This window comes from Tupaia chinensis, unplaced genomic scaffold (assembly GCF_000334495.1).
Source record: "Tupaia chinensis unplaced genomic scaffold, TupChi_1.0 Scaffold000335_1, whole genome shotgun sequence".
NCBI classification, from domain to species: domain Eukaryota; kingdom Metazoa; phylum Chordata; class Mammalia; order Scandentia; family Tupaiidae; genus Tupaia; species Tupaia belangeri.
Window position 1 is genome coordinate 2,448,818 of NW_006159829.1, and position 25,839 is coordinate 2,474,656.

Below are 25,839 nucleotides of genomic sequence, written 5' to 3' on the forward strand. Positions count from 1 at the left end.
TCTCTTCACACTCAGTAGTATAAAAGAGAGAATGGCAGTTCTGAAAAGGTAACAAAGGGAAGTTACAGATGAAAACTGTTCGAAAGAGAATTGGAAAACCAGGAGTTACAAGAAATGAATTATCCGAGAGGTAAAACCAGAGACCAGAAATTCTGTCTTGGAAACAGGCAGAATTAGAGGATACAGTGATCATGGTAATAGTAACAGAGTGAAAAAGGATGAGTGGTTTTAGCAAGAAGGTGTTCATTGGTTTTAGGCACTATGTAGTAGTTACAGAATTGGAGATTAAAATACTTGGATACAGATCAACCATATAAACTCTTAGTAAGATTTCTGTATTTTTGTGTATAATTCTGGCTAATGGTTACAGGTGAGGTTGTCTCTCGGTTTTGATACTACGTGATTCTGAAAGGGTGTCTATATTTCACTTTTCCTCCTCCTTGATCCTTCTGTATTTTCCCTGTTTCCTAATATTCCTTACTGTCTCTAGAGGCGATTTTCCATCTTAGTAGCACAAAAGTGCCATCTAGTGGTCAAAGTAGCTCCTTACCAGTACCCAAAGGGTAGACAAGCTGTTCTTCCTATCTTTTGGCCTTACTGAGAGGCTCTCGGTAACAGTGATCATTGAATTTTATAGCCTGATTTAAGGAAAATTGCTGGGATTTCTCAAATTTCCACACATTCAGTTTTTTGACCTAGAGCAAATCTCTTTCTTCTTTTTTTCATTTTTTTATATGTAAAACTGAGTGACTAACCCAGGATTAGGTGAGTGAGTTTCTTAAAGATTTTATTTTAAAAATAGTCAACTTTTAAGATAAATCCAAAGGATTTATTTTCAAAAAAACAAAACTTTCAAGACATGTCCTGAATCTTTTCCTAGTTAGGCCAGCTACTTTCTCTGCAAAAATAATTATTACCCATTTGGAACTGCTATTTATAAGATAACCTTCAAGTGATATGTGAAAAAGAAACAGTTTTCTTACAGATTTTAATTTGCAAAGAGGCAGTATTTTAGAAGAGTTTTTAATGTAAACATTAAAAAAAGGTTCAATCTAGCTTGTGTTCGTGTTTTCTGTGCCTACCGACCAAATTATTTGTCTCGCTGCTTTCGTGAGTACATTGTAAATTGGGGAGTTATGTTTGTTTCCTTCCTGGATGATATGTGGAAGGGTGAAGAAAGTGCTTTTATGTTCTTGCAAATATGTCATTATATTAATTGATTTGGTGGTGTTATTTGTTAATGCACTTCTTTTTATATTTCAGAAAAGATGTTGGTTTAAAGCGATTTTTTCCTAAGAGTTTACTGGATTCTGTCAAGGTAATTAGAGTCTCCTTTATCATAATCAAATAAAAAAATTATACCACTACCTTTCCCCAGTGGTAAATTGCTTTTGGGAAAATGAGATAATGTAGTTTTCTCCCTTAATATAGGCAACAATGTAAAAAACTGACAGTTATTCTAGTAATGCTAACATCAAGTAGAGTTTTACAGGTCCAGCTTTCTCCCACGCAATCACGTCTTGATTGTATGTAATACTCAGCTAAGTACAAAACTAAAGAAGGTACATGCATAGCTGTCATTTAGGTCTTTACAGTCTCTGATATTTTGACATCCAGAAGAAGGGGAACAGTATGTACAAGAACCGTGATCGAATTGTGAATGTTCGTGTGTGCATGCATGTTAATATAGTTTACGCTGGAGGCCTTTCCTGTCCTCTCTCAGCTTCAGGACCCTCCTTTCACTTCGTGATTTTGTCAGAGCCTTGTCTTATTTCTCCCGATAGTCCCCAGTCCAGTGGAGGGAGCCCCGAGGAGCTGTGAAGTGTGGTTCACGCTGCCAGCCGAGACCACACATCAGGCATTTAGGAAGTCACAGATTTGGGGGTCAAGACAGTCTGGCTCATAGGTGTTCTGGCATTTGCAAAACTCATGATCTTGAACCTGGTTTCTTACTTCCACCTTTTGTAGGGTTGGTTTGAATATTTAACAGATTTAAACATGTGTTACTTACATGGTACCCATCACATGGCAACTCATAACAGGGCTGTTACTATTCAGTTTTTTATTATAAAAAGCGCCTACTCTCTAGCCCGTGAACTGAGGCCCAAGTAGGGTGCGGCATGTGATGGCACAGCGGAGCACAGTAGGTCAGAAAACTGGCTCTACAGCAAGGCTGCTTGCTGAGAAATCATGGCTCCATCAACTCGAATCACACGTGACCTTGGACAAGCTACTTTCTGTGTTTCAGTTTCCACATCTGTACGATGGGATGGAGCCAGTGTCTACACATAGGGCTCGCGTGAGGGTTAAAGTGGTTAGTACATGTAAAGTCTGAGAACAGAAAGAAAGAATGTAGTGGAAAGGTGTTCCGTGAGTACCATCGTTGCTGCTGATGGCGAGACACAGTGCTGCCGTTTGCTGTGTCCGTCAGAGGCTGTTCCCACAGTCTCTGGGGCTATTAACTGTTTCCCCGAGTCACCAAAGTAGTACTATCCCTTCTTTCTCACCAAACTTCTTAATAATCTTATGGGGAAAATGGATGTGAAAGAGTTATTTTGAGTTGTAAAACGTTCTGCAGGTTTAAGCAGACATGTCAAGGAAAATAACGTGCACTCTTCTAGGCTCTTTCTAGTGATCCTACTGTTGTGTAAAATCTTTGCTGTTTTCTGATCTAATGGAGTACTAAAGAGAACCGGGAAATTAGTGAGCTGATCCTTCCAGAGTGCCTCCTCCAGGGTGTGCACACCCTATCTAGGGCAGTAGGCTGCGAGCACAGAGGTGGGGAGGCACTGTCCCCATCGCCAAGCAGCTTCACACGGGCAGGAGTGAGTTGGCTCAGACTTGGCAGGCAGGGAACACAGGGCTTCCACTGCCATCTGGCACATAGCAGGGGCTGAGCCAAGTCCACGATACCTAGAAGAACAAGAATGTGTCAGAGTTGTGTTCCTCAGGAGGATTGGTAGGGGTAGAAGGTTGTACTCCTGGAACTGGGAGAATGGGAGGCCAAGTTCCACCTGGAATATCCAGTGGAGTGGGAGGGTGCTGCTGTGCATAGACCTGCCGGGGTGCGGCGGGGAGGCGGGGATGGAGGCATTCAGTGAGCGTTAGCCTCAGTCCTCCTGTGTATACTTTGCTCTACCCACAGCTGGCCGACTGGTGGCCTCGGAAGTGCTGCAGGGTCTCAGATCTAGCTGTATGTAAGCGGTAAGCACAAATGTGACTCACGGTGGCACTTGGGAGTCCAAGACATTATTGTAGTTTTAAAAAGGAACTGCATCCTCAATCAAGGACCCACACGTGCAGGTCAGGTGTCACCTCGGGAGTATAGCCTGAGCGAGGCAGATGCCCGAGGAAGGCAGTGAGGTCAGGCCCTGCCCGCTGTGTGACTGGCTCTTCTAACCTCAGCTGCAGTGTTTTCTCTCCTACTTTTTCTTCAGCACACAAAGGGAAAGAAAATTATTCTTTTCAGTTTAAAGACCTTCCTGAGTATGTAAATTTTTCATTCTGTTTTTAATTCCATAGTTACTTACTCATCTTGCATTTATCTGCCCACCTGTACTGTATTTCAAGATCCCTAGGGGCAAAGACTGTCATATTTTCTACTCTATACCCTGGGTTGGTATAGTAACTGACACACAGTGATATTTGGTAAATATTACTACTTAAAAGAAAGAATGAGTGACTTGAACAACCACTTGAAAGGTGATAAAACTAGGGGAGACCTGCTGTGCTGGGCAGAAGGTATCAGTGTGACATGAGAGAAGCATGATGGCAGCATTGAATGGGCCTGAGCGGCCGTGCTCCAGGAGGCCCGGCCCCCCCGCAACATGAGTTCCCATGGGCGTCTTTCCAGGCAGCCCCTTGGATCCATCCTACTAGGCTTCCCTGAGCTGCCCATTCTCCCGTGCTGCTCTCTGCTATCTTGATCCCTACCTGGTAGTCAGGCCAAGCACGCAGAGAGGCAAGCTCAGACTCGAGGGGGTGGGATTTGGCTGAGTCGAGGTTGTGCACTAGCTTTCGGAGGGCTTGAGTACTGACAGACGGTGTAGAGCTGTGGGAGTTCAGTGCAGATTCTACAGCAGGGCAACCCTGGGATTGCTCCAGGACTTGAATAGAAATCTGATAGCACACTGGAGGACAGAGGGACAGCAAAGACACAAGAGCAAGCATAGCTGCAAGGGATTCAGGGCAGCAAGATGGGCAGTGGTCAGTGGCTTCCAGACCAGTAGGAAGTAGGGTGGCAGAGACCTGAAAGAAGCTTAAAAAACAAACAGAGTCGTTTTGCTTTTTGAGAAATGCAATTGCCACTGGTTTTTATGTAAATGGAATTTGGGTTTTAGATACAGTTGGCCAAGGATTCATCAGATTCTTGGAGTGGCTCACAAGTTAACGTTCTTCGACCTGACTTTTCATGCGCCCTTTTTACTTAAAAGGATATCGTCGTAACTTTGTTAGCCAAATGACGCACGGCCTAATCAGGAATTCGTACCGTGCAAGGCCTCTCCTCCTTCTGCCGAGGTGCTCTCTGTGCTGCAGAGTTCCACCCACCCTCTGATGGAAATGCGTGCCCACACGGCGCACAGCCGCTGCGGCTTGGCACACTAGCAGGTGGGGTTCACACGGCCTGGCCCTGCAGAGCTGTGGTGGCGGAACTTCCAGTGACAGGAAATTCATATTGTTCCTCCTGGGATGCTCCTACGGAACGGCCAAGCTAATTAGCCCTTGCTTTCCCACTAAAGGCCATGCTGGTACCTGTGTTTCCCAAAGCCGCTCTGTCTTCCTGCCATTTCCCTTGATACCAGAGTCTAGGGAATTGCTTCGGGTCAGTGTTCACATCAAATGCTGAAAAAGCATCGTATTACATTTGGCGAAATCTGAATTAGCTTTGATGCCAAAAGTAGAGTCTGGGGTGTAAGTGCCGCAATTACTAAGAATGATTTGCAGAGTTTTTAGTTTCTGGCTCTTGGATGTTAGTGATAGCACAGGTTTGGTTTTAAATGAGGGTACAGTAAACTGGTGGGTCAAACTCCAGAGGAGGGACATTCTACAATGTTCTGATCATTATTCTGACAGTACCGGAGTCATGAAGAGCAGGAAGGATCAAGAAACTGTGGCAGCAGTAGCTGGCTGAGAAACGAGAGGAATAGAGGCAGTGTGGGGTCTAGAGCAGCCGGAGGAGCTGGGGGCGATGCTGGAGGCCGTGCTCACAGCTTGTGCCACTAGTGTTGGGCAGTCTCTTCGCAAATGGCCAGTGACACTGGCGTCGGTGTCGGAGAACTGCAAGTGGGCGCCAAGGCCACGCTCCTCCTACTGCCTTTGCATCTCGTCTGTGCACCTGGAATTAGGGAGCAAGTCAAAATGGCCAAACTTAAACTTATTTCAGTGTAATTCACAGTTGAAATCTAATTTGCAAACTAGAAGTGCTAAGAGCAATCGTAGCAGTTTTGTGGAATATCCGTTCCATTCCCAGGTAATAAAGATGTTTCCTAGAGTGCTGTCGGGAACAGTTCATTTTATTCTCAGGAAGAATAACCATCATCATTTCTCCGATCAGCAGGCGACGACTTGGACTTAATGTTTTTTGTCACATACAGAAACGTGTTGGGTTGGGCCTGTCACTGAGTAGCCAGATCTAAGTGGGAGATAGCAGAGTATGAGACCCGGTCTCTGCCTGCACCATCAACATATTATATGTAGTGTTTCGTGGTTGGGTAGTAGTTACCCTTAGTAACAGGCTCTCGGCCTGGTACTATTTACTTTGTATTTTCTCTAATATTGCTTTAGAACCCTTTTGTCTAGGAAGATCCAGTGATCCACTATTGCAGTCAGCATTTGAGGACTGTTAGGTCGGCCAGTATAAGACCATTTCTGTAATTCAGCATGGCTGAGGAGCAGCAATTTCTGATGGCTCAACCTATCGACACTGGCTTGTTTAGAAGAAGTATCACCTCTGCAGTGACTTGCACTCGGGATGGGAACTGGCTGAAACCGGAGCAGTGTTCATAGGCCGAAGCCTTGCGTCCCAGATGCAAAGCAGCAGGTGTTGAGACTTGGGGTGCAATATAGAACAGTCCTGCTTGTTCCTTCCTCTTCTGGAGGTGTATCGATGAATATCAATAGATTCTAGGAAGTTAGCTGTGTGGAATATTTTTCCTCACCGAGAAATGAAAAGAGAACTAATGCTAAGATATCCTTTGTATAAAAACTGATTTGGAACTTTCAGAAGCACAGATTTTCCAGTTCTCATTCAGAGTTGAATTTTGTAGGTTTCTAACTCACATCCCACTTGGTGGTCACTTTAAAAAAAAAAAAAAACCACATTTATTTATTATCATTTAAGTTTGCTATAGGGCACATGTGCTCATGAGAGAGAGAGAGAGAATAACAAAGGAAACCACCAGATTGAGGATTCAAACCACAGTTGGCAATATGGGAGTCTAGCACCTTAACCACCACACCATCTGCTGGCCTCTGCTTGGTGGTCACATTTAAGTACAGGCCATAAGATAACCTGGAGATAGGGCACTCTTGGCCAAGTACCTACTTCAGTGGATGGGAAGTGAGAGAGCTGTTCCTGTGATCACGGGAGTATCCGCCTCTTCTACATGACTGAACCATGGACGTTTTGCCGCTGTCTGTCACTGTGCCTTTCTGGTGCCTGGCTCAGTATTGCGCACTGCAGGACGGCCAGGTGATGCAGCCTGCAGAAGGCTGACACCTGTTCAACCAGACGAGACCAAGACAGTGAAGTAGGCTCAGAGGCAGTGTCCTTCAGCACCACCTACTTACTATTTTTAAACATATTTGCCCACTTTCCCTGGAATTTTCCAGTAGATAAATGATCAGAGTGCACAGTAAGTTTTTATTACCATATTCCTTCCATTTCTGAGAGTTTTGGATGAGAAAAAGAGGACCAAAGTGAATGGACCCCATTAGCACAGGGCTGTGGCTTCAATCCCTCTCGTAGGAGACGGTGCCTAGCTTCTTCTGCTGTGTTCCTAGTTTTCGGAAGACACTGTTGTAAAGAGAACGGAGGGCTTGGAGTTGAAGGAGACGGGAGAGAGTTGCTTCCATTTGCAGGATGTGAACGGTGCCAGGTCCTCTAGGACTGGGCTGTCCATCTCATGTGGGAGGAGAGGAAAGAGCAGAACCTGGCCCCGGATGTGGGCATTCTCACAGACGTCACTGGGGCCGGCGGTTCAGAGACAGAGCATGAGGCAGAGGCAGAGGCAGAGCTGGGTGGGACAGGCAGCAACCCATCCAGCTATATCAGTTCTGAGTTCGAGGTGCCTTCGGCCTGCAGGAGAGCCAGGGAAATGAGCAGCTCTGGTGACAGGGTCGGACTGAGCCAGCGCTTCGAAAGGTCCAGGTGAGTGGGGTTGGGAACTGCCACAGCAGGGACCTCAGTGATCTCAGCGGCCATGGCACGTTCGGGTTAAATGTCTGTGAAATCCAGGTGGGACCATCGGGTAGGCAGACCATGTAGGTGCAGACTCTAGTTGCTTGACTTCTGTCTACTATAGGCGACCCTTGAACAACGCAGGTGTGAACTGTGTGGTCCACTCAGCAGGTGCTCCCCACAGACATACTGAAAACACAGGATGGTACTGTGCATGCCTTTTCTCTTGATGCTATTCTCAGTAACATTTTCTCTTCTCTAGCCTACTTCATTGTAAGAATATACCACATGCCGCATGGCCAGAGTACGAGTTGATCAGCGTTTATGTTCTCAGGCTTGCCGTCAGCAGTAGGCTATGAGTTAAGTTTTTGGGATTTGAACCCCCTATGTGGGTTTGGACTGTGCAGAGGTGGATGCCCCACCCCTGGTTCTAGGGTCAGCGGTACTTTATAGAGTAGTGTAGCTTGGGTGCTAAATCCAAGAGAGCATTCACTGAGTGAACAGACGTGGCGTGACTGTGTAGTGTTACAGCCATCATTCATAAGCAGAAGTAGGTACAAATCAGAACTGACTGCTCCTCTGGGCCTCTTCTACTTTTTAGTTTTTAAAAAATTTTAGGTTTTTGCCACAGGGCTCATATGGTCACCAGAGAGAAACAGAGGGAAAGTGAGAAATCCCTCCCCTGCCAGAGGGTTATGACCATGTTGCAAGCCTTTCTCCGCACCCCTCTCAAGATTTGGAGCATGCATGCACATGTGCCTAGGGTGATTTTCAAACCATGTCTTTGCATATTAGAACTTACCTGAGTTAAAATATGCCTTGAGTCATGAATGAATACAAGGTTTTTGTTTGTTTGTTTGTTTTTTTCTATAGGGCATGTGCACTTGCCAGAAAGAGAGACAGAAAGCAAGAAATCACCCCCCTGGGGGGGGTATGGCCACACCGCAATCCTTTCTTCTCCATTCTCCTCTCGGGATCGTGGGTACGCACGCACACACGCCCTGTGTGAGTTTAAGCCACCGGGTCTGGGACTCAAACTGCAGTCAACTACATGGGAGTCCAGCGACATAGCCATTACTCTAACTGCTGGTCCCAGCAACTTTTTATTAATGTTAATAACTATATTGCTTGGGCTGGCCCCCTTGTGCAGTAGTTAAGTGCTATGCCGAGGAAGCTGGGTTCCCATAGGTCTGACCGTGGTTCACATCCTGCCCCTAATGGCTTAAAAAAACATGCCAGACACGTGCATAGGATCTAGACAGACTGGATGGAGTAATGGAGAAAACGATTGCTACATGACCAGGCCCTACTGAGGGTTATTCTCTCTCGCTTTTCTCTCTTCTCACTCTCTCTCACTGTGGGGCAAGAAAAAAGAAAAAGAGAATCAGCATTGTATTCAGTCCCCTATGCTTGTTTGACAGCCGTTCTTTGCTTCTGTTACCATATTCTGATTGATTTTATCCTATATTCAAAGAAAGAATGTCAAGGTATTCCAGAGCTTTTGCTGAATTTGTTTTCTTACTGCAGCACACCATCACACCGAGGCAGCACGTTCTGCGACAGTGTTGGAACCAGAGAGGTCTCCCCACTCACATGTTAGCGTGTGAAGCAGCATTCAGTTACAGGATGGAGCCAGGTTTTATGCATCCATCATGTCTATCTGAGAAGTTGCAAGAGTTCAAGCTTTTGTTGTGAAGGCATAAGTCATGTCCTTACTCAGTCTTGAGCAGTAACTGAGTTTCGACTGTGGGCCACATGCTTTACTTAGTGGTCAGGGGACAGCTCAGGCTCCCTTCTCACCCACAAGGATCTCACTTAAGTGCAGTGTTTAAAAATACGTTTAAGCCTGGCCCAGTAGTGCAGTGGTTAAGCGCAGTGTAGAGGGAGCTGCATCCACATGGCTAAGCTTGTTTGAATCATGTGTGTCTGTACCTGCTCAGAATTGCAAGAGGAAGGAGGAACGGAGGAGGAGGGATGGTGAGGCTCTGTTTGCTCCCTGGTGTACGAGACGTGGTGTCCACCTCGCAGGTGTCATTAAGAAGAGAGTCCATTCCTGTGGAAAGGGTGCAGCTGTCGTTTCTGGCACCTGCTTCCTTGTACTTCCTTGTGCGTGTGTTTGTAACATTTCTTTCCCTTTCTTCATTGCTGGAAGGTTCGTGCACTGGCCACAGAGAGAGAGAGGGAGGGAGGGAGGAAATACTCCTGACGGGGTATGGTCACACCACAGTCCCTTTTTCTCCCTTTCTCCATTCTGTCAGCATTTAGGGTACCCATGCACCTGGTGTGTTTTTCAAGCTGCTGGGTCCAGGTCTCAAACTTCCACCAGCCATCTCCGCCAGCTCTCTGTGCACAGCGCTTGGCTGCTGCACTGCAGGCTGCCTCGTGTGTGCGTTCTCATCACTGCCCAGCAGCGCTGCGCCCACAGCGACCCGGTTCCTCTGGCAGTCATGGATGAAGAACAGAACACTGTACCCGGCTCTGCTCTGAGTTTCTTGAAGATGAGCGAGTCTGCTCTGATTCTTTGTCATATTCCAAGCACCAAGCACAGACTAGAATTTCCTTAGTGGATCTGTTCTGGGTCCAGAGCAGAGGAGACCTGATTCTTAGGGTCTGGTTCACATTCAGCCAACTCCAAGGACACAGTATAGTTCATCTAATGAGGACAGTGCTTACAAGTGGCTCAGAGCTAAGCCGTCCACATTCTCCTGTGATGGGGTCAGACCTCCATTGGCAGAGGGTAGCGGGAAGGCCTGGGCTTGAGACAGCCTCTGGATACTGTCAGGCTCAGCGTGTGGTAACAGTGGCCTTTATCAGTCCCTTGGCTCATGAAGTGCTGCGTGGGCATTCCCAAAGACAGGCTTCCCTGGTACTTGTTTGCAGAGCGTCCTAGGTGACCAGCTCATTGCCCGTGGGATACGTCTCAGAGTCCAGCCTTGTATACCTTAAACCCGTTTTCTCTCACTTCCTTGTAGGTTCTGTGATCTGAAGCAGTTTTCAGAACAGCTCTGTTTTTAATCATTTCATGCTTTGCCATAGTCCTCAGCCCTAGTGCCATTGGTCAAACGTGTCCCCATGAATTCATGTGCTACAATTTGGTGAACCATTATAACATCGTTCTTAGGGTGGAGACCTGGTCTGATTGCAATATGGGAATTTGTGGCCTTTGGGAAGTGACTAGCCGTGGGGTGGGACACAGTGGGAGAGGGAATGAGACACTCTGCTCGCTTGGCACGCACTCCTGCCCTCTGTGTGTCGTGATGCACCAAGGAGGCCTCCCCAGGACTGGTACCGTGCTCTCGGCCCTCTCTGCCTCCAAGGCCATGAGCAAGTATGTGGGACTCTGTTTTCGTGAATCACCCAGGCTTATTTGTGGCTGTTCCTCGCAACAGAATGGACTAGAACACCCAGTCTCAGCCACCCACTGCCCAGCTTACCTGGCTTTGGCTCTTTCTACTTTCCTATCTCCATTTTATTTGTAGGTGCTGTCCAGTTCCCCATGTGTAAATACCTTGGCAAGTGACTCTGCAGTTTCTGCTGCCCGCCTTCCCCTCTCCTGTGCTCCTTCCTAACTGGTCTGCAGCTGTCCACCTGATAGGTTGAGTTGGCAGGCTGGAGGACCACAGTTGTGTCCAGGAGTAATGAGACTTTACCTTCCTCCCCGAGCTTGCCTGTTTAGTCTGTCTGGAAGTTGAGGCATGTTGGTTCCTCGATTTCCTGTCATCTTCCATGTGATCACCCACGTACCCTCAAGGTGCTGAGTGTTCCCGATCCCAGCGCCTCGAGGTCTAGGCCGTTAGCTCTCCTTGCTGGACCTAATGCCGTAGCCTGGCAGATCTTTATGCGTTTTCTCTTGCATTCTCCCACAGCCCTTCATACACAAGGGCAGAGGGAGTTTTTAAGATAAAAATCTCGTGCTGGGGGTGTACAGTCCCCAGTGTCTGCTCGCTCACCTTCCAGGGATCTGGTCCTTGCCTTTCCCAGGCCCACTTTGTGGTTTTGTCATTCCAGTAACTGCAGCCTCCCTGATTGTATTCCCATCTTTCCAGCTTTCTCTCTGTGGTGTCCTAGGTTCCAAAGGGCATTTCTAGCCACTCTGTAGAGGCCGTTGCCCTCATGACCCCACTGACGTATGCCCACCTCAGCAGCCACACGTCTGTCCTAGGCCTCTCACACTACCTCTGGGATTTGCAAGTCACTTCAGCCCCTCTGCCCACAGTCCCAGTGTCCTGGCCTTGATCCCATCTGTGTGCCATGCCAGGCAAGCGCTCTCGTGAACTCCAGTGACCCCTTGCATCAGGCTTCTTGATGCTCCATGCAGGTGCCTGGTGCCCTCCCGGCCTCCACTCTGACTGCCACTCACCACCCAGGTTTTGCTGTTTCAGTTCAGTGGCAGTTTTTCCTGTCAGTGTTCCCTGGTTTTATTTTCAAAGCAAATTCAGAATATGACCACTTCTCACCCTCTTTCTGCTGCTTTTGTTTGCTTGTTCTTTGTTCTTTGTTCATGATAGAGCATGTGCATGTTCATGTGTGTATGGGAGAGAGATGAGCCCACCTACAGGCCTGTCTGCTGTGATCACCTCCCGTCATCCTTCCTACTGTCAGATCTTGGGCACTCACACACATGCCTGGCATGATTCAGTCAGGCCAGGCCAGAGATTTGAACCAGTTTCAAACATGGACTCTAGCTTCTTTTGAGCAGCGCCTTAACCACTGTGCCCCAGACCCAGACTCCTTTCTGCTTTCATCCTGTGCAGATTGTCACCTCCTGCCCAGGTTGCTCGGGCAGACCCCTCCTTGGGCTCTCTCCTGCTCTTTCACACTGTTCGTAGCACAGCGGCCTGCATGCCTGTTCCGCTAAGTCAGACGAACTCAGAGCCGCCGCGTGGCACCTCCTTGGGCTGAGAGCCTTGTTCTCGCCATGGCCACTGGGCCTTTGTTCTCTAGCCCCTCGGACCCCTTCATGTCGTCTCTACCACTGGCCTCCTCAGGCAACTGCACATACCACGACCCGGGTCTTCTGGCTTGGAGAGCACTTCCCTCCAACGTGTGGGTGTCGTGTGTGGAGAGGCAACTGAAAGAGGCAAAAAGCAGCTCCGGAAGACCACCCATCTTCTCTTCTCACCTCACAGGAGCAAAGGCATGGTTATCGCCCTCAGGCGTGGCTGTGTGCTCACCAGGGCTCACGCATGCCTGTGCGCGGGTCTCACCTGTGCGCGCTCTCCTTTCAAAGGCACCTGTACTGTACAGGCAGGCTGTTTGTCATCTCTTCTAGTGTCACAGCAGGAGACAGATTTGTTTTGTTATGAGGGAGAGTGATGAGCATCCCCCACAGTGTCCTTGATGCAGCAGTCCACCCTGGCCTCAGCCTGCCTCCAGATCGTGGGCATGTACATGCCTAGTGCACTCAGGGCCTGAACCCGGAACCATCCTGCGTGGGCCAGGCAGGCAGAGAGTTGGGATTTTCTTCCGTTCCGCCATCTGGCCCTGATAGGAACGTTAACATCAGTGAGTTCGTTGTGCAGAGCTGTTTCTCGGATTGCAGAGAATAGTGACTGGAGAGACCCTTCAGGGCTGGCACATGCCGGAAGGCGTGGCCCTGCTGCTCTGTGTATTACTACATGCCTGACTGCGGCGAGTCTCCTCATCCCGAATCTTTGTCTTTAATCTTTTCTAAAGAGTAATACCCTAGAATTTTATTTTCTGGATTAAGGGTTATTTTTTATTTTTTAAGTTTTTTTGATTTGTGTTGCCCTTCAGAAAAGCCTGTTGATTTCTTTTCCAACAGTCAGAAGTATGAGCACCTTCAGACCTTTGCCCACCACTGCAGGGCTTGTGCACGTGTGGTCACTTTTCTAATGCCCAATTTCGACCACCTGTTCTGCCTTGAAGGTTTCTGTTTAACAAAAAATGTGTTATACTATTGGACTGTACACTTAAAAATGGGTTGGGTGGTCAGTTTTATATTATGTGCATTTTAGTATATGTGCTGCCGAAGCGAGCACTATATTATGTGCATTTTAACACAATTATAAAAAATGAAGTCTGACAAATACATTGTCTGACAAGTAGGGTATTTTGTAGTATGTGAATGTAGGTGGTGATTGTGGTGGATTGGGAAGAAATCTTAACATTATGCCATGGATTTGCCTCATTGCGAGCGTTAAAAGGTGTTTGTATTTTATCATACAGGCCAAAACACTAAGAAAATTGATCCAGCAAACATTTAGACAGTTTGCCAACCTTAATAGAGAAGAAAGCATTCTGAAGTTCTTTGAAATCCTGTCTCCAGTGTACAGATTTGACAAGGAATGCTTCAAGTGTGCTCTCGGCGTAAGTATGCCAGTATGGGAAGCAGCGGCTTGGTCTGATTTCTTTTGCTTTTTCTTGACCATGTATATCTAAGTTTCTGATTCAAAGAAAGCTAATTTGACAGCATGAGAAAACTATTTGTCATTTTACATGGTGAAAAATGCAAATAGAAAATGTACCTATGTGAGAATAAAATCACCTATTTAAAATAGCATGCCACTTAAGTTTCTTTACCTTTTTGTTTTAAAATTTTTTTTAATTGCCGGAAGGTATACACCCTCACCAGAGAGAGAAAGCACTCTCCAGTGGATTATGATGAACCAGCTCCCTTTTCTTCCGTTTCTCCAACCGGTCAGGATTTTGAAAACGCACCGACACAGACCTGACGTGCTTTTTAAGTCACCAGGGCAAGATTCGAACCACACTTGGCTGTGTGGAGTCTGGCTCCCCATGCACTTGACCACTGGGCTACAGGGCTGGCCCAGTTAGGCTCTTTATTCCGGCCCCATGGTGTACTGGCCAGCGCTCTCTGTGGCTAGTTTACCTATCCAAGTAAGCGCCCATAGAGCCCGTTGGCCTCAGGTAGATAGGAATGAGCACAGAGTACCTCTGTCCAGACCCAGCGGGTCCTGGGTTACTGGGGCTTTCCATGTTCTTACTAGGGCACAGAAATGAACAGCGAACCAAGCCAGCCCCCCAGGGTCCTTTAATATATCCATGGCTCTTTATCGAAAATATTTCTTTTTTCTTCCGGTGTCTCTGTCCTCACTTGTTTTACCTTCCAAAAGTCAAGCTGGATTATTTCAGTGGAGCTGGCGATCGGCCCCGAAGAAGGGATCAGTTACCTCACAGACAAGGGCTGCAACGTAAGTCTGGTCTGCGGGCCACCGGGACTTGGCTCGAGGAGAGAAGAGTTGGATTTAGGAAACGGCATTCTTGTCCTCCTGCAGTTGAATCTTCTCATTGCACGACACTTGTTCAGAGGAGGAGGGTGGATGAGAAAGTCTAAGCCTCTGGCAGGTCCTCAGAATTTTTTAGTTCTGGAAGGAAATGAATCATACAAATCACATATGTGTTAGCAACACCCAGATGGGGTTGTTACAGTTCACCTGGAGATATTTTAAAGATTATTTTTTATTTAAGACTTCATATATGATTTGAGCGTACGTGTATTTGTATTAGCCTCATACCCTTTGAAACAGCCTCTTCAGGCTACTTCCAACAAGAGAATTCATACGTCTGCAACCCGGCTCAGATTCCCGCTAGCATTCCGTCCATTGGATGGAAGCCCTCAGCTTGTCTCCTGTCACTCAGCCCTCCCTGTTTTGTTCTCTTCTCAGAAGTGTTCACCTTTGCCTGTGTGTTCTTCTTTCATCCTTTTTGAGCACCTGCTGGGTGCCAGGCACTCCCCAGAGGGTTAAGATACAACAGGAACAAAAACAGTGGAAGTCTTCACCTTGCTAGCTAATAGGCAGGGGCACAGAGCAGACCCGGGATGGGTCTGCGCTGGTGTGTGGAGCTGGTGAGGGCTGGTGTTGGGGTTGTTCTGCTCTGGGCTGCATCCCCGGCCTCAGGCCAGCACGTGCTCTTTTTCATTCATGGGGTTTTGTATTGTTAACGTCTGCTTAGTGTATTCAGACACTCACCACACACCTAACCTTACACAAATATGTAAATGTGAGCAAACCATGCCCTATCGTGCCTGCTCTTTACAGGTCCACTCTTTGGTTTGCATCCTCTCTCTTCATGGTCCTACCTCCACTGATCCTTTTTCTTCCTTCCCTGCTCCCCCACTCAAACATAAATGACTCAGAAGTTCCTGACTCCTCAGTGTTTGCTCCTTCTTAGGATTAGAACCGGGGTCACCGTTGACTGTACTGTCCACCCACCAACCATTGGGTTGCGTCCCTCTGGGAGCCAGTAGACATGCCTTTGAGTCCTCCCCGCTCTGCCCCTTCTCTCTGGAGGCCAGATGGGACTATTTGGAGGGCATTGATTTTGCTTTCAGGTTGCCTCCCTTTTTTTTTTTTTAAGACAAGAGAGATTTTTACTGTAAGGTACATGCACTCACTGGAAAGAGAGGCAGAAGGTGAGAAATCACCCCTGAGGGGGAAAGGCCATGCCACAGTGCCTCCACTCTCTTCTTGGGATTCTGGGCATGCATGCACACGTGCCCAGTGTTAGTTTGAAGCTGCTGGCTCTGGGACTCAAATCATATTTGGGGACCAGCAGGTGGCGTGGTGATTAAGGCGCTGGACACTCCCACATGGCCGACCAGGGTTCGAGTCCTGAATCTGGTGGCTTGCTTTCTCACTTCCTCTCTCTCACTCTCAACCTCTGTCTCTTTCTAGTCAAATGAACAAATAAATGTATTAATAAATAAAATAAAATAATTATTTAAAAAATCACATTTGGCCTTGTGGGAGCCCAGTGACATAACCTTACCGGTCCCTCCTATTTTTTTTTTTCCTCTTTTTTTTTTTTTTTTTTTTTACGGTTTTTGCCATAGAGCATGTGAGCTCACTGTAGAGAGACTGAGAGGGGAAAGTGAGAAATCACTCCCCACACACCAGGGGGTTGGCCACACTGCAGTCCATTCTCCCCCGGGATTTTGGGCATGCACGCACATGCAGACATGTGTGCCTGGAGTGACTTTCAAGCCATGGTCAGCCACATGGGTGTCTACTGCTTTAATCACTGCTCTACCTGTTGGCCTCTGCTTCCAGATTTCTACCCCAAAACAGTGACATGATAAATACTCTTTAGCAAATACCTTTATATACTGCTTTTTCTCCTTAAGAAGAAAATTCCCGGGACCAGCAGTTATCCTAATGGCTATGTCACTGCACTCCCACGTAGTCGACCGCAGTTCAGGTCCTGGACCCAGTGGCTTAAACTCATGCCGGGCGCGTGTGCGTTTGTGCCCAAGATCCTGAGAGGAGAATGGAGGAGAAGGGATTGCGGCATGGCCATCCCCCCTGGGGGTGATTTCTCGCTTTCTGTCTCTCTGTCTCTCTCTGTCTGTCTGGCAAGCGCACGCACCCTATAGCAAAAACCTCTTAAAAAAAAAAAAAAAAAGATTCCCAGGGCTAGAACTGCAGGATCCATCAGATTGTTTGAATTTTAAAAGATGCAACAGTGTGTTTATTATGCGTTCTTTACCTCAGGCTAGCTGCTGACTCTAAACAAACCAATATCAGAACTTCTCGATGTCCCCACTCTTTTTTTTCTTTTTTTGGAGAGGTTTTTTTGCTATAGGGCGCGTGCGCTCGCCGTACAGACAGAGACAGAGAGATAGAAAGCGAGAAATCACCCTCCAGGGAGGATGGTCATGCCACAGTCCCTTCTCCTCCATTCTCCTCTTGGGATCTTGGGCATGCACACACATGTGCCCGGCGTGAGTTTAAGCCACCGGGTCCGGGACGCGAACCGCAGTCGTCTACGTGGAGTCCAGGGACATAGCCATTATGATAACTGCTGGTCCCTCAATGTCCCCACTCTTCATCACTGGTCTTGTACCTCCAGGGTGGCCACCCTCCTGACTGCCGGCATCATTGCTTAACTTGTGCAGAAACGCCTCTGGGCCCAATGGATATTTACAGTGGTAAATAGTGTTTTTTTTTTTTAAGATTATTTTACTTTATTATTATTTATTTTTAAATTTGCTATAGGGCATGTGCGCTCACCGGAAAGAAAGTGAGAAAGCAAGCCACCAGAACTAGGCCTCAAACCACAGTCTGCCCTGTGGAAGTCCAGCACCTTAACCACCATGCCACCTGCTGGCCCCCAACTGTGAATTTTTTTTTTTTTTTTGAGGGGTTTTTGCTATAGGGCGTGTGCACTTGCCAGAAAGACAGAGACAGAGAGATAGAAAACAAGAAATCACCCCCCAGGGGGGATGACCATGCCACAATCCCTTCTCCTCCATTCTCTTCTCCGGATCTTGGGCATGCGCACACACGCACCCGGTGTGAGTTTAAGCCACCGGGTCCAGGACCCGAACTGTGGTCAACTACCTGGGAGTCCTGCAACTTAGCCATTATGCCAATTGCTGGTCCCCCAACCGTGAATTCTGACCCCAACCACACATCATAACAAAAATCAATTCCAGAAGAAGTATACGTATACAAGGAAAAAGGATAAAAGTTTTAGAAGAAAACATAGGAAAATATCTTTATAACTTTAGGGTAGACAAGGAATCTTTTTTCTTCTTTACACAAACTGCATCCTGCCACTCTGGCTCAGTCTCCTAGCTGGAGGTCCAGGTGCGCACTCGCTTGCCCGGCTCTTTCTCACACAGGGCCTTGCTGTGTTGCAGAGCCTGGTCTCGAGCTCACAATCATCCTGCCTCAGACTTGCTGAGCTGCTGGGTCATAGACTCATGTTACCATACCCAGCCTTTAGGTTGGATCAGAAATTGAATCCCCGTCTCTCACGTGACTCCAGCCTACAGAGCCCCTCTTAGTCATGTGTACCCCACAGGTGGGCCAGAGATTCCATAGCAAGACATAGAGAATGCTCATTCTAAAGAAAGAGAATTTTTTTTAATTGCCAGAGGGCACATGTGCTCACCAGAGAGAAAGGGGAAAAATGTACCCCCAGTGGGGCACACACAATCCCTTCTCTATCTTTTCGGGTTTAGGGCACACACACAAACATACCCTGCGTTGTTTTTCAGGCCACCAGAATGAGGAGTCAGACCAGAATTGGCCATGTTGAATCCAGTTCCCTTAACTACTAGAGTATGGGATTAACCCTAAAGAAAATTCTAATAAATTAAACTATGTTGAAGTTAAGATCTTTTTTCATTAAAACATAGCAGAAAGGCAATATATATTTTGACTGTATTTGACAATAAATTCTTAATTGAAGGTGAAGGATAACTACAAACCATTAAGAAGAAGGTAACTCAGTAGAGGGAGGGTATCCCTGGTCAGGGAGTGGTGGAGAGGAGCGTGCATGGCCTTGCTGTCATCAGGGCAGCGCAGTGTGATGCGGTTGCACCCCTCCTGGCCGGGAGGAAAAGGGCAGCCCTCATAACATTCCAGAGAAGGCACAGGCCTGCTTCCCTCACATTAAACTCAGTCTTGTTCTGTGCACAGCTCTTTGCGGGCTTGGGCTCCAAAGTCAGATTTCTTACCCATGTGAATACACACGGGGCAACTTTTCATTGTCAGGGAATTTCCCACACATTATGTGATGTGTATTCTTTTTAAGAAGCAGGGTGAGAGGTTAGCAGGTGGTATGGTGTTTAAGATGCTGGATACCCCCACATGGCTGACCACAGTTTGAGTCCCGAACCTGGTGACTTGTTTTCTCTCTCTCTCTCTCTCTCTCGCTCTTCTCTCTGGTCAAATTGAAAATAAATGAATGTATAAATAAAATCAAAATAAATAATTCTTTAAAAAAAAAAAGCAGCAGCAGCAGAGTAGTTATTCTACTGGATAATGACTGTAGGCTCTCCTAATGTCCCAAGAGTTCAACCTCTGTTGAAGTTACCCCATGGATTCCCACTGTCTCCCTAGCTCCAGCCTACTTAAAAACTTCGTAAGTTCCAAAAACTTGTTCTGTTCAGGGTTCTTTGAAAGTAAGCACAATCCTCCCTCCGTGGGAAGCTGTGTTTTCTTTAACCAAGAGTTCTTTTTAGGTTTTTCCCAGTAGGGCACATGTGTGTATGTGAGAGAGAGAGAGAGAGTAAGAAATCACCCCTCACGATGGATGGACACACCACTGCCCCTTCCCCTCCTAAGATTTTAAGCATACATGCACACGTGCCCGGCATGATTTTAAAGCTGCCAGGTCTGGAACTCAAACTGTCGTTGGCCATGTGGGAGTTCATACCTCAACCACTACATTACCTGCTGGTCCCTAACCACAGATTCTTTAAGGTTCCTCCAAGACGTCACTGAATCAACCAGGGTTCCCTCTGTTTCCTTCTTCCTGTCCCGTGTGTTTATTTCTGTGCTGCCTGTACTTTCACTCACCAGCCTACGGGTGGTGTCCTCAGGACATCACCTCTCATACCACAGGGCTCGGGAAGTGGTTTCAGGACTGCTCCACTGCGCTCCGCCGGGAGAGCCGATTGCTCCCTAGACTTCGGTCTTGGGGAGCATGGCTGCAGGAGAATGGGATGAGGTGGGGCCGTGGGAATCCCACAGAGCAAATAACAGAATCAGCGGCGTGGTTCTAAGGGTTTTACCTTTTCCCTCCAAAGCCCACACATCTGGCTGACTTCACTCAAGTGCAGACCATTCAGTATTCAAACAGCGAAGACAAGGACAGGAAAGGAATGCTACAGCTGAGAATAGCAGGCGCTCCCGAGGTAAGGGCCTCCCGAGGTAAGGGCCTCTGGCCACACTGTTATGTGAAAGCTGCAGCATGGCAGCATTCTAGAAGTAAGAATTGTTGGGGAATAAGCCTGGGGTATTCGTGCGCCATCAGAACCACAACTTTGTCATATATAGGAAGGGTTACATTGTGACTAATAAATGTTGAATGTTCCCAAGAATAGGATAGGAGACATTTAAAATCAATCAGGAGGCCCAGACACTCTGGTTCAGTGGCAGTGCAAGTGCCCAGCAAGGCTGGAAGCCATATGGCCAAGTTCAGGTCCCCTGGTTGGCCTGAGAACACTCCAGGATAGGCACAGGTGCCCAGGTTCTTAAGATGCTGGAAGGCTGGGAAAGGGGGATCACAGCATGACAAGACTCTGTGAAGGATGCTTCTTTCTTTTTGTATGCATGCACTATTATCTTTAAAACAAACACACAAGGAAACCAGCAGTTAGCGTAATGGCTATGTCACTGGACTCCCACGTAGTCGACCACGGTTCGTGTCCCAGACCTGGTGACCTAAAACTCACGCCGGGCGCATGTGCATGCATGCCCAAGATCCTGAGAGGAGAATGGAGGAGAAGGGATTGCAGTGTGACCATCCCCCCTGGGGGTGATTTCTCACTTTTTGTCTCTCCGTCTCTCTCTGTCTGGCGAGTGAACGCGCCCTATAGCAAAAACCTCTCCAAAAAAAAAAAAAACAAAAAAACACAAGAGCATTATTGCAAAGTTGACTAAAGATTATCAGGATCTATCATTTCCTCGGGGAAAACAATGTCTTGGAGATACAGGTGCATGTCTGTCTGTGTTCCGTGTTCTATGATCTGTATTATTTCCCAGGCTCTGTTGTTCGTGACCTTTCCTGGGTAGTCATGCAATCACAGTGCAGTAGCTGATGCTTCCTGGGCACATACCTCCTTCTGTTCTTTATACAGAATTCAAGAGAAACACTTGACATTCTCACAGCCAAGCGAAGTAGGTATTTTGAAATGCTGTGGCTAACCTTATTCTTCAGATGGGGAAACTGAAGCCCAGGTGGTCAGCCACAAAGTAATGTTGATGGTGCTCAGACCCAGCCTGGCGCCATAGCTGTGTTCTCAATCTACATGAATAGGACATCGAACAAAAAGTGCCATGAGAAAGGGCTGTATGTCAGGTCCTGCATGAGGCGGCCATCCCTGGGTAGCCAGTGCGTCACGGAGGATAAGAGTCTCCCAGCCGAGTGGCACACGGTTTTGCTTGTTTGCAGAGCATATTACTTGGACCTCACCTATTCCTGCTCAGCACGCTAGAATTCTTTGGCACGCCCAGCCTCTTCTCCGTGGGGTTGATGTGCAGAACTGTTCACTCAAGCAGATGCTTCTGCACCAGTCTGCCCTGTGTTCTGTGAGCCTCATGACATCTGAGGCTCCACAGAGTCTGTTGAGCCTCAAGATTTAAACAAGGATCAGGACTAACAGTTGGCGTAATGGGTATGTCGCTGGACTCCCATGTAGCTGACTGTGATTCAAGTCCCGGACCTGTTGGCTTAAACTCACGCCAGGCGCATGTGCGTGTGTGCCCAAGATCCCACGAGGAGAATGGAGGAGAAGGGATTGCGGCATGGCCATCCCCCCTGGGGGGTGATTTCTCGCTTTCTATCTCTCTGTCTGTCTCTGTCTTTCTGGCAAGCGCATATGCCCTATAGCAAAAACCTCTCAAAAAAAAAAAGAAGATTTAAACAAGGGTTGTCTTAGAACGTTGAGAAGTTGTTTCAGGTTGAGATTTCTTGCGAGTATCTCACTGATGTTTTACACCACCTTCTCATGCTGGCCACCTTTCATTTGGTCATATCCCCCAAATGATGCTTCGAATAATACAGGTGAGAGAAGTTGTTCATCGAAAAGGAGATTATGACATAACTACGTTAATTAAGACCTGCATGTATTTGGAAATAAAATACAGCTTTTGTTATCTCCTGGATAGCTCTTAACAATAGCTCCTTTAGGAAATTAATCAAAATTGAACATCTTTTATAATGAAAAAAGTGATTTGTAAGCCTTTGAGCAGAACATGCTGAGCATGCTAAAAATAAGAATGAAATTTCACTAATTTTTTTTTTTGAGAGAGATTTTTTGCTGAAGGGCATGTGCACTCGCAGGGGAGAAAGACAGAGACAAAAAGCAAGAAATCACCCCCCAGGGGAATGTCCGTACTGTAATCCCTTCTCCTCCCTTCTCCTCCAGTCTCCTCTGGTATTTTGGGCATGTACACACACGCACCCTGCATGAGTTTTAAGCTGCTGGGCTTGGGACTTGAACTGTGGTGGGAGTCCAGTAATGTAAACATTATGCCATCTGCTGATCCATCACTAATTTTTTAATGTTAGAAAAATTATGACAGATGGCTAACAAAATTTTTTCCCATTAGTCTAGTTTCTATAACAAGTCAAATGCTAATTTACTGATTATTTCAATTCTTCCCTTACTTAGAATGCACCAGAGGGTCCAGACATTCTGGAGGAAAATATTCTATCCTTCTCCTTTTGTCCTAGTACGTGAGATTCAGTTTAAGTGACTTTTCTGTTTTTATCTGACTTTGCCTTCTGCCACAAATTCTAGGAATGATGTCCTAAAATATTAAACTTCCCTTTTCACTCAGATGTTACGACCAGTCTTGTTTCTCTCCCGCTCTTCTCTGTTCTCAAGTGTAAGTGGAGGTCTGATGTCATGGTGCAGCTGTCTCTTTGATTACTGGGAAGAACAATAATGTCTCTCTCTTGGTCTTCTCTCTGTTCAGCCTCTGACAGTGACGGCACCATCCCTAACCATTGCAGAGAATATGGCTGACCTGATAGATGGCTACTGCCGGCTGGTGAATGGAGCCACGCAGTCTTTTATCATCAGGCCCCAGAAAGGTGAGATTCTATTTCTGTCTGCGCATTTCCAATTAACTGATCGACTAGCTCAAACATACACATGCACGCGTGCACACATACACACACACACACACACACACACACTGCCTATTATCCTGCTCTTAGGTAATTTTGTTAATGTGAAGAACAAATGAGTAATTCAGCTTCCTATATTCTGAATTCTCATTTTTATAGGAGTGGTGATCGAGGTCATGCTCCCCACAGGTCAAGAGGTAGCATAAAGGAAACATTACCCATGTTTGTAACACTGTGGTCGGAGCCACCTACCTAGGGTATTTTCTAAATTACCATTAGTTGTTTTTTGTGTATGTGTGTGTGTGTGTTTCTTTTTTTAAGATAAACTTGGGATTATGTTCTGGTGGTGGTTTTCCTTGTAAATCAGTTAGATAAAGTCTTATTAGAGATCTGAAGCTTAGGGCAGTCGAAGAACAATTATGTTCCAGATCATGAAGTAAAATCAAAGACCAGGATGAGTAAATAAATACCCTAGAAATGGTTACCTGTGTCACATCAGAAATGAGGAGTTTTTGCAGGCATATAACAAGGAGTGTTTCAGGGAATGTGGGTTTCTGAAATGATCAGGTGAACATATTCCCGCGGGGAGCAGCACATGGTAAGAAAGGACAGGCCTGGGCTTTGGGATGGCACTGGTTTGTAAGTTCAGATAGTGAGTCCTCCGTGCTGCCGTCTGCTTCCGCACAGGACGTGAGAGCTGTGCAGTGTTGGGAGACACAGGACAGGACTGCCTGGCACCTGCAGGCTTCGTAAGTTCTAGTTGCAGCGTTGTCCTGGGGCTCTTCCTAGCTGTAGTATGATCTGGATACACTGCGTTAACCTTGACTTTGGGGTTCCTCACCCATAACGGAGGAGGACATCTCCTTTGTCGGGTTGCTTGATGAGAGCTGGAGAGTCACCATGAGGTCATTTGGGCTGCGGGGGTGGGCGCTGCACACGAATTCTGTTCTTATCGCCAGGATAGCCCCAGAGCCAGGATAATTAGGGTACACAGAGCCCTGCAGTTCAGGGTACTCTGTGTCTGTGTACGCAGGTCTGTGAGGTAGTGAAGACACAGGAAGACCCAGGGGAAGCCAATGACCAAGGGCTAGGTAGGCCCCCGGTGGCAGCATGAACCAGCCTGCCCTGCAGGGAAATGCTCTGCCTGTGAAGCTGTTTGAGGGTGGTGTGTGTGTGTGTGTGTATGAGAGAGAGACAGAGACAGAGGAGTCATTTCATTAGACCCTTTGTTTAAAAAGTGGTGGCGGTGTTGCTCTCCAAAAACAGCTGCAGCCATAAACCAAAAATCTATTAAGTAAACATAAGTCTACTTAATGACCCTAGGATATGGTTCATTTAACAGAAGTGTATTCCCATTCAATCACACCGGTAAAGTCTATTCATACATTCTCTCTAAGACACAGTAAGTATCTGTTAAAGTTTCTTTGTCTGAAATGCTGTTATGAAGTTGCCTTCAGAGATGGCTGAAGTCATGAGTGGTGGGTGAGAATGCCTCTCCCTCCGGTACTGCCCACAGACCCCCTCTAAGGTGGGAGCCAGAGCCGCCGAGGGTGCTGATAGGAATGGAGCAGTTTCTGTGGCATTTCCTCATAAAAGCTATTGAGAGAAATAGAAATTTTAAGCAAGGGAAGGATTTCGTGAATTTGGGAAGATTCTGGTATAATTCAGCTTAAGTGGATTAGAAGATTGGAAGAGCAGCTCTGTTACAGGGCTCTTGAATTAATCCACATCAAAGAGGTTAAATCCAGTGCTTCCTGGTTCACACACAGAGAACTGGGAGAGGGAAGGTCGCCCCAGTTATTGAAGACCTTCCTGAGCTTCACTGCGATGAGGCCAGTGTGAGCTAGTCCTTGTGCCCAAAGAGTAAGCCCTACTGCTCGACACAGAGGCCCACCGGTAGGTACCTCCAACGGCCACATTCTCTCAGTCAGGGCCCTCACGTGCCTTGGCTTCCCTAGTGCACTCCTTCCTCGGGCACCGCAGACACCTCGGAACTATGTCCTGGGGTTCACTGTGATTCTTGCATGGATTTTGCACAGGTTACTAACAAGAGGTTTTACCAAAAGGCAGAATGTTTGGTTCCTTGTCAGGAAATGTTGGGGACCAGCAGATAACATAATGATTATGTTGATGGACTCACATATAGTCAACTGTGGTTCTAGTCCTGGACCCAGCAGCTTAAAACTCGTACCAGTTGTATGTGTGTGTGTGCCCAAGATCCTGAGAGGAGACTGGAGGAGAAAGGATTGCAGTGTGATTTCTCACTTTCTGTCTCTCTCTGTCTCTATGGCAAGCTCATGCACCCTACAGCAAAAAAAAAAAAAAAAAAAAAGATAGAAAAGGAATGTTGACTTTGATCATAAGAAATCCTTCCTTTTTTAGTCTCCTGAGAAGGAAATTTTTTACCAGATTTTCTTAGTGCTTTACTATGAGTCACCAATACCTTTTAAATAACAAGTGCCTCTCCGTGAGTTGACGTTTGTTACAGATATTGAAGTAAAGTCATGGAACAGGATAGACGGGTAATGGCTTCCTTTATAGGGTAACTGTTGAAGTGCCAGCATAGGCCTCGCCTGTCTTCCCAATTTCTGCCCATCGGCCTTTCCAGAGGAATAAAAGGAACATAACCTCTTTACTTTTTTCCACAGAAGGTGAACGGGCTTTACCATCAATACCAAAGTAAGTGTACTTTGTATGTATCCTTATTTAATTTTGTTGGAAACTTTAAGAAAATCATTATGCTTTATTATTTTCCTGAAAAAGTAAAATTTTGATGTATGAGATTAGGGAAAACAAGTATTTCTAGAAAGAAAGCCAACTGTCAGTGATATATTGAGCCTTCAGGAAAGTCACTATGCGTTTTTGCC

General features: G+C 46.8%; 1 protein-coding gene across 11 annotated transcripts in view; it reads left to right on the forward strand.

Annotated features, from left to right (window-relative positions):
• The window catches only part of PTK2 (protein tyrosine kinase 2), a 291,358-nt gene that overhangs the window by 144,238 nt on the left and 121,281 nt on the right, over positions 1–25,839 (forward strand). For all 11 annotated transcript variants that reach the window (XM_014589190.2, XM_006152112.3, XM_006152113.3 and 8 more), the window contains 6 exons: positions 1,264–1,318; positions 13,589–13,729; positions 14,497–14,574; positions 19,923–20,030; positions 22,819–22,936; positions 25,621–25,651. In XM_014589190.2, coding sequence (XP_014444676.1) covers positions 1,264–1,318; positions 13,589–13,729; positions 14,497–14,574; positions 19,923–20,030; positions 22,819–22,936; positions 25,621–25,651 — 531 coding nt within the window. The remainder of the gene's footprint in view (positions 1–1,263; positions 1,319–13,588; positions 13,730–14,496; positions 14,575–19,922; positions 20,031–22,818; positions 22,937–25,620; positions 25,652–25,839) is intronic.